General features: G+C 39.5%; 2 protein-coding genes across 4 annotated transcripts; one reads left to right on the forward strand and one right to left on the reverse strand.

Moving 5' to 3' along the window:
* Positions 1 to 876: 876 nt before the first annotated feature.
* Positions 877 to 3,007, forward strand: LOC105963215 (L-ascorbate oxidase homolog). The gene has a single exon (XM_012987600.2). It carries the CDS (start codon positions 1,142 to 1,144, stop codon positions 2,807 to 2,809), a length of 1,668 nt encoding a protein of 555 aa, XP_012843054.1. The 5' UTR covers positions 877 to 1,141; the 3' UTR covers positions 2,810 to 3,007.
* Positions 3,008 to 4,588: 1,581 nt separating this feature from the next.
* LOC105963216 (purin-rich alpha 1) lies at positions 4,589 to 7,913 on the reverse strand. 3 transcript variants are annotated; one of them, XM_012987602.2, is made up of 5 exons: positions 7,226 to 7,913; positions 7,069 to 7,116; positions 5,381 to 5,521; positions 5,055 to 5,294; positions 4,589 to 4,975 (listed from the first exon to the last, which is right to left on the reverse strand). In XM_012987602.2, exons 1-5 carry the CDS (start codon positions 7,511 to 7,513, stop codon positions 4,823 to 4,825), a joined length of 870 nt encoding a protein of 289 aa, XP_012843056.2. In that variant the 5' UTR covers positions 7,514 to 7,913; the 3' UTR covers positions 4,589 to 4,822. The 3 variants fall into 3 exon arrangements, with proteins under 3 accessions (XP_012843056.2, XP_012843055.2, XP_088669306.1); XM_012987601.2 differs by having other exon boundaries at positions 5,055 to 5,297; positions 7,226 to 7,874; XM_088813180.1 differs by having other exon boundaries at positions 5,055 to 5,303; positions 7,226 to 7,838.
* Between the last annotated feature and the right edge of the window lie 111 nt (positions 7,914 to 8,024).

Below are 8,024 nucleotides of genomic sequence, written 5' to 3' on the forward strand. Positions count from 1 at the left end.
CAGTCCGAATCGGAAGCATTTGAAGTGACTTTAATTGAGTAAGGAATTCACCAGAATTTGTTCAGAAAAATAACTAAAAATAAGAGTTATATGGATTTAAAATTTCCCATCGTAATTCAAACAAACTGAATGAATTTATTATAGAAAATAAACCTAAGGATTCGAAATCCATCTACGAGATCCTTCCTAAGTGCACGTTTGTTGATTTTTTTTCCCTCCCATATAAGCTTACACTGTGTAGAGCCCAAAAGTACATAATATTTAAGAATCGATAGAAATAGAATCAAGTATTACATCCTTATATTATCTTGATATATAGAAGTAATTAACGCTAAAACAAAATGGCAAAAAGAAATTCTCCTTTACGAAGAGGGTCTTTCTTGGCAAAGTCCATAGTGCCATTTTTGAATCAAATTGCTTAAATGCCATCTATAATACTCTATACATGGCAACGAGGGAGTTTCCCGATGGACATTTGAAGCTCCAGTTGTCGAAATTGAAAGATCATTCCCGATGGGGACTATAGCCAAAATGACGTTTCAAGAACAACAAATACTGCAGCTCATCACTTGGTGGAATGGCTAAATGGTCTAAATTTTTAGTGTTGTTCCTATTTCTACAAATTTTATACAAATTTTGATATATCCCTATTCTCCTTTGTTTGATTCATGTAATTTCAACTTTGTTTTATTTATAACAAAAAAAAAAAAAAATAGAAAGTTGAACATGGAAAAAGGTGTGACAATGTTAATTAGCTTAATCTAATGTGTAACCATGTCACTAAGTATAATTACTATGCCACTAAATTTAATTATTATTTCATAAAATAAAAATAATAATATGAGAGATAAAGAGGCATTTCCGGGGAATGAATGGCATAAAAAAGGTAAAACAAAATGAAATAAAAACGAAAGAAATGGAGAACCAAACAAACATTCAAACATTGACACTATAAAAACCCATTCACACACCCTCAAATAAAAAACACCCACAACACAATAAAGCATCTCTTGCCAGAAGAAGAAACATTCTCCCTTGTTTTCTTCTTCTTCTCGGCAACTACCAAATAAACCATATTCCCAAAATACCCCCAAAAAAATTTAAAAAAATATATAAAAAAAAATCTTCTTCTTCATCCAATATGGGGTCCCACAAGAGCCTCTTCGCGGCGGCATTGTTCGTCTGCATGTTGGCCGGTGCATTAGCGGAGGATCCCTACCTCTTCTTCGACTGGAAAGTGACCTACGGCACCATCGCGCCACTCGGCGTACCTCAACAAGGTATCTTAATCAACGGCGAATTCCCCGGCCCCGTAATCAATTGCACATCGAACAACAACATTGTCGTCAACGTATTCAACTACCTCGACGAGCCGTTGCTCTTAACATGGGCCGGTATTCAGCAGAGGAAAAACTCGTGGCAGGACGGTACACCCGGCACAATGTGCCCTATTCTCCCCGGAACAAACTACACGTATAAGTTCCAGGTGAAGGACCAAATCGGAAGTTACATTTACTTCCCGACCACCGGTCTTCAACGAGCCTCCGGTGGAATGGGCATGCTTAAGGTGCACAGCCGTGAACTAATTCCTGTCCCGTTCGATATGCCTGCTGACGAATTCGCCGTTCTTCTCGGCGATTGGTACAACAAGGGACACAAAACTCTAAAGAGAATTCTCGATTCCGGCCGATCTATTGGCAAGCCTGACGGGATCCAGATCAACGGAAAGTCGAGCAGCGTCGGCGATGCGGCGGCTCAGCCACTCGCAGTCATGGAGCCAGGCAAGACGTACAGGTACAGAGTCTGCAACGTCGGGATGAAGCTTTCGGTGAATTTCAGATTCCAGGGCCACACGATGAAGCTGGTTGAATTGGAAGGTTCGCACACCGTGCAAAATGTATACGATTCGCTTGATCTGCACGTCGGACAATGTTTGTCGGTGCTTGTAACCGCCGATCAGGCTCCCAAGGATTACTACCTGGTTGTTTCGAGCAGATTCTCGAAGAAGGTGATGTCGACCGTGGCCGTGATTAGATACAAAAACGGCAACGGAGCTGCCTCGCTGTCGATCCCGCCTCCTCCGGCCGAAAACAGGGCCGGAATTGCGTGGTCGATGAACCAATTCCGATCGTTCAGGTGGAATCTCACCGCCAGCGCGGCCCGCCCTAACCCTCAGGGATCGTACCACTACGGCAAAATCAACATCACACGCACAATCAAAATCGCCAACTCGCACGCAGTCGTTGACGGCAAGCTCCGATTCGGAATCAACGGAATCTCCCACGTGAACACCGAAACACCGTTGAAGCTGGCGGAGTACTTCGGCCTCGGCGACAAGGTTTTCACCTACAATCTGATGAAGGACGAGCCAACAGAGGGCGATAACAAACTCGCGCTCGCGCCGAGTGTGGTGAACGCGACCTTCAGGAACTTCGTCGAGATCATCTTCGAGAACCGCGAGAAGACCATCCAAACGTGGCACCTCGACGGGTACTCATTCTTCGCCGTCGCCGTCGAGCCAGGGAGGTGGGCGCCGGAGAAGAGGAAGAACTACAATTTGCTTGACGCCGTCAGCAGGCACACGATCCAGGTTTACCCTAACTCCTGGGCCGCAGTGATGACAACCCTAGACAACGCCGGAATGTGGAATCTGAGATCGGATATGTTGGAGAGGACTTATTTGGGGCAGCAGTTTTACTTCAGCGTTCTCTCGCCGGAGAATTCGTTGAGGGATGAGTACAACATTTTCCCCACTCAGCAGCTCTGCGGTATTGTCAGTGGTTTACCTATGCCTGCACCCTACCATTAAAGGAAGGAAGGAAGGTTGAAGAAGAAGAAGCTAATATTTTAATTAATATATAATGGCGATGCTTTAGTTAATTAGTAATTTTTTATTTTATTAATTTTATTTGTTGGGGAGTTTTTTAGCTCTCTCTCTCTATTTTTTGATTAATTAGAACTTTGTTTATGTAATAATTTCTATTAATAAATGAAGAAATAATTTTTTTTAATATGGAAGTATCAATTTAATTCCTACACAATGTTCTAAATTCCTTCAAGAGAAACCGATGACGAGAACCAGTGAAGAAGAAGAACTAGGAGGAGGGGAAGTTTCGACAAACTTCCGTTGCAGTTCAAAGCCGTTGCATACCATATTTTGATGGTTCGATTTCTTGTTCTTGACGAATTACATAGTTGTTGAAAATTAATTTTACCCCAAATTTAATATTACATTAAAATTTGTTCTTTCGTTGTCGGAGTTGTACAGTGGGCTATCGTTGATTCGACAAATTTTCACGATTTTGAGGAATTGTGGTATTGTGATTCAACATTTTAGTTTGTTTTTAGAGATATGTTTGTTCTCATCAATTCAATATTTGGTTTCTATGATTTGAGTGTTTGTATGTTTACGTTATATGAACAAAGACATGGTATATGAACCAAGACATCATGTTGTCGACTATCGTCAACTCAATATCGTGTATGAACAAATAAATACATCGTATTTTATTTGTTGCTGCAGAAACGGGCACCAAGGAGAAAAAATCTAAGAAAGGCACTCGATGCTCCCCATATTGCTTCACAAAAGAAATGAACACTATTAACTAGAAGATGGGGAGGGCTCTACAATTTAATGCCCTAAAATTGAATCAATTTGGGAACTTCCTGGAACATGGCCAAACTAGGTCATAGTGTTACCAAGGTACAAAGATCTGTTGAAACTTCAAACGATATCTTCCAAAAACAACCGAGTTCGTATTTGGGAAGGATAAAAACATAGTAGATGTCCCATTTTCTTCAGAGGAGTTTTAGATAGTGTTTGGATTACACGTGGGGCACCTAGTTGACATAAATTTGAAGAATAAATCTTCGTCCACTATTAGTCGCCTATGCAGAAGAAACGCAGTAAGCTCCAAACATAACTTAATAGCTCAAAAGTTAAAGAAATATATAGGAAATAACGATTGTGCGGATGACTTCTGTAGGTTGTACACACTATTTGTTTTTAATTGTGTTTTATTCCCATATCCTAACAAGACATGCCCGATGCTTATATTATAGTACTTGGATAATTTATAAAGTCTCTGATCGTATGCATGGGGCATGGCTGCCTACGAGTGTATGCCGAAAAAAATGATGGCGTACGTGAATGATGATGTGTCGTAGTTTAACTGATGCAACATTGGATTGTTGGCAATTGGCATGGTTGCATGAGAGAATCCTGAATATCTCTACCTTCTCTAGGGTTCAACTGATTGCATCGTTGGAAATACAAATTGATATATATATATATATATATATATATATATATATATATATATATATATATATATATATATATATATATATATATATATATATATATGCAAAATATTCAGTGATAAAAACCACGCCAAAAGGTTATTTAGAACCAGAAACGTCTAAGATAACACATACACTCAACTGAGTCAATTTCCAATAGTTACCAAATCGCAATAACCAGCACCCCAGACTTAACAGTTTATTATACAAGCAGAAAACACACTTCCAATCTAGTCAAGAAGAGACCTAATGCAGATGCCATTCTTTTGGCCAAAAACAAGAAAAGAAAACGAAAAGGTGTTTATTCATTTATTTATATAACATTCTCTATCGAATCAAACTGATTATTTTCAATAAACAATCCCCAATCGAAGAAGAAGACACAAGACTTTTTTATTCAGACTTAATTGAAAGATAAATAAAGCAAACCACTCGGCAAGCAGCACACAGATTGCACCCCCTGATCAACCAACAAATAGATGGTGCCACATATCACAATTTAAGACAATAACAGCCACATTCACCTTTGGGGAGGGTCCACTGTTCGAACATTTGCACCGGACATCCCCTCGATTCGATCTTTAGTAATCTCCACAAAATGGCCCACCATTTCATGGAACTGTTTCAGGCCTGACAGTGGGAGAATGATGGAGGATCGATCAGAGCCTGTTACCTGCAAATTCTCAAAAGCTTTAGAGAGAGAGAGAGAGATAGAGAGAGAGAGAGTCATATCCCAATTTACGAGTACACACCTCCGATATTCTCAAGAAATGTCCTCTGTTATTATTGCCAAGATCAAAGAAGAATTTCTTCTGATCAGCTCTAATCACTTTCGAGAGGCCCAAATTACCCATATCATCAGGTGGTGGCAGATCAGAAGAGCGGTGAACGTTCAAGTCAGCTGCTGGGGAAGGTTGAGAACTATGACTGGAAATAAAACCGGCGCCCACATCATCTGAAAGCCCAACAAGGTGTTCTGGTGCTTCAGAGTTCTGCTGATGCTTACACGAAAACAGAAGTACACAATGGAGGTTTTGCTTTTGGTGGAAAATATAATGAAAGAATGATTCATCGTTACCTGATTGGGGAGGACGAAAAGCCCCGATGCTTCATTTATGTCGGCCAAGATATTCCTAAAGGCACCCCACCCTTCATCTCCGGTACTTCCTGCTGGAACAATAATAGTACTGCGGTTTCGGCTGACAGAAGCTTCAGATATCTGGAATCAAAAGTCTATCAGCAAAAATAAAGGCTTCAAGATGTAATTAAGTTCAATGGAAAAAATCTTTGTAAGCGCATTCGAATTGACTTTTCTTCTCCTTCCAGCACATAGATACTAGATAGTAATTGTTTACTACCAGTACAAGCGTCACCAAAGTAAGAAATATATTTCTTGTAAATGGGCTTAACCCTTCATTCAAGAAGAACATGACGAAAATAGTAAAGAGAATGAAATAAAAATGGCAGTCGAATCAGTGCAAAACAAAAACAGTATTACAACGGTTAGATAACCGTAGAACAGTCCAAAAATCATCTTTCCTGAACTTGAAATAATAAACACCACGACACACTAAATTTACCGCTAATATGCTATCATAAGATTGTATAATATGCATCTCCTAAGTTGATAAGAACTGCTCTCGCTCTCAGCTACTCATGATTACTACTCTAGTATGTTTAAAGGAGGGAAACAAAGGGAAAAGTAACAAAAGAAACATCCGGAATAGCTTCAATCATTTAAAGGGAAAAATAACAAGAGAAACATAGGTACTCTGCTTAGATATATTTACAAAAACAAGTGAACTACTTGTGATCTGGGTCCATTACAGATCTCAAGGACTTGAAACTGCGGGTGTCATGCAAAATGAATAAATATGTACACAATTAAATGAAGTGCAGCTGCAAATGAAGATAATTAGAATAACTAATACACACACTTTATGTCTAAAAAATAAAAATAAAAAATTACATAAAAACATTAGCAATTATCAATCCAAAAAAAAACCTATTCTTGATGAAAATCACATGTTGACGAAAAGAAAAATTCTGCAAGAAAATATGAATTTCATTAACTGCACAAATTAGAGGAATCCCAACTATAGAGTTCCAAAGTTTTTAGTAACTGTGAATTTCATTTTTCTTTAAAGATCGATCCTTGATGACTACCTAAAGCAGCCACTTACTAGTTAAATACTACTAATGGTACGAAATGGCAGGAAGGAACCAGCACATTAGACAATTTTACCATTTTCTACTATACAAGCCGATGGCCTCTTCTTTCACGAGTTCCACCACCAACATATTGTAAACCATGCTTTCCCAATTTTCATTTGTTTTACTAATTAATACCACACTAAAACCAAAAAAAATATAAGGAAAAAGAACTTTTTGACATGAACAAATGCGTCTTTCACTTATCTATCCCTTTAACTCTTCGTTGTCGGCTGGTTCAATTTCCAGAGTGTTTGATGCAATTTTAAGTTATTTCCTACAACTGTACGTTCTCGCAATACTGGAGTTCGACTATACAAATTCGCAGTACAAAGAAAAGAGAAAAAAAACTATTCTTGGAGCAACTTTAGTTGAAAATAGAGAAAGTAGTGAAAAATCACAAAATCTGATATCCATGAACTTTCAATCCACAGGTTCAGAAGAATATTCAATTAGGCAATTACTAATCACACCTTCGTAAATAGACAAAACCCCAATGCACAATCAATTATTTCTCATGACTTAAGGATTAGGGAGATAGAAAGAGAAACTAACTTTGAGAAAACGCCCCCTTCTGTTCTCGCCAACATCGAAATAGAAAACCTGCATGCAGTATCAGTGAAAACTTAAAGCAGGGGGGTTAAGATGATAAACGAAAAGAGGTGGGTTGGGAAAATGAAGGATTATAATGCGTGAGTGTATCAAAAGATGCCTTGGTATCCAGCTGGAGCTCTTTGCTAAAGACATCTTGCTCGTCGGAACTGACGTAATAATTGAAGAGATCGAGGAACCAGGAGATGCCGTTCGAGGGTACAATAATGGTGGACCTCGTCGCCGAAGTCTTCTCCGATATCTTAAGGTATCGCCCTCGAGGATTCTCCTTGAGATCGAAGTAGAACAGCTTGTGCTCGACCTGCAATGTTTTGCACAGCAACTCCACGTCATTGCCCCCTCCTCCTCCTCCTCCGCCGCCGCCGCCGCCTGCAGAATTTCCCTCCATCTACGGCAGTGTGTGGAAAGTAACAAACAACAACAACCAGCAATTTATCTCCGAACGCAGCTCAATCAAATAAATTATGGATACAAATTGTTGCACTTGTGCGTCAGAAGGCGACCTGTACAATCTAAAATTTGGGAAATTGGCCGGGGAAATCCAACCACTGAAGGAAACCGGCGAATCAAATGAGGCGTGGCGGCGGCGGTGGTGGTGGTGGTGGTGCCGGTGAATTTAATTTAATTTAATCGGATTGATTAGGGTTTGGGGAGAAAAAAACGAAGGGGGGGAAGCAAAGAAAATGGAGAAGTCAGTTGCGTAAACTTGCGTTATCCAATTTTGGGGAAAGTTTGGCCCGCACTCCCTCAAAGGTCAATGACTTGTCAGCTTTTTTGTTCAGGTGCCCTTCAATTATTGTTAATTCACTACCAAGTCCATAATTAGCTTTTTTCTTGTTTTCAACGTCCATCAAATGGGTTAGGCACGTGTCAAGCTATTTATTTTTGGGTCATGGCAC

Source organism: Erythranthe guttata, chromosome 14, assembly GCF_056151865.1.
Source record: "Erythranthe guttata isolate IM_541 chromosome 14, IM_541, whole genome shotgun sequence".
Lineage (NCBI taxonomy): Eukaryota > Viridiplantae > Streptophyta > Magnoliopsida > Lamiales > Phrymaceae > Erythranthe > Erythranthe guttata.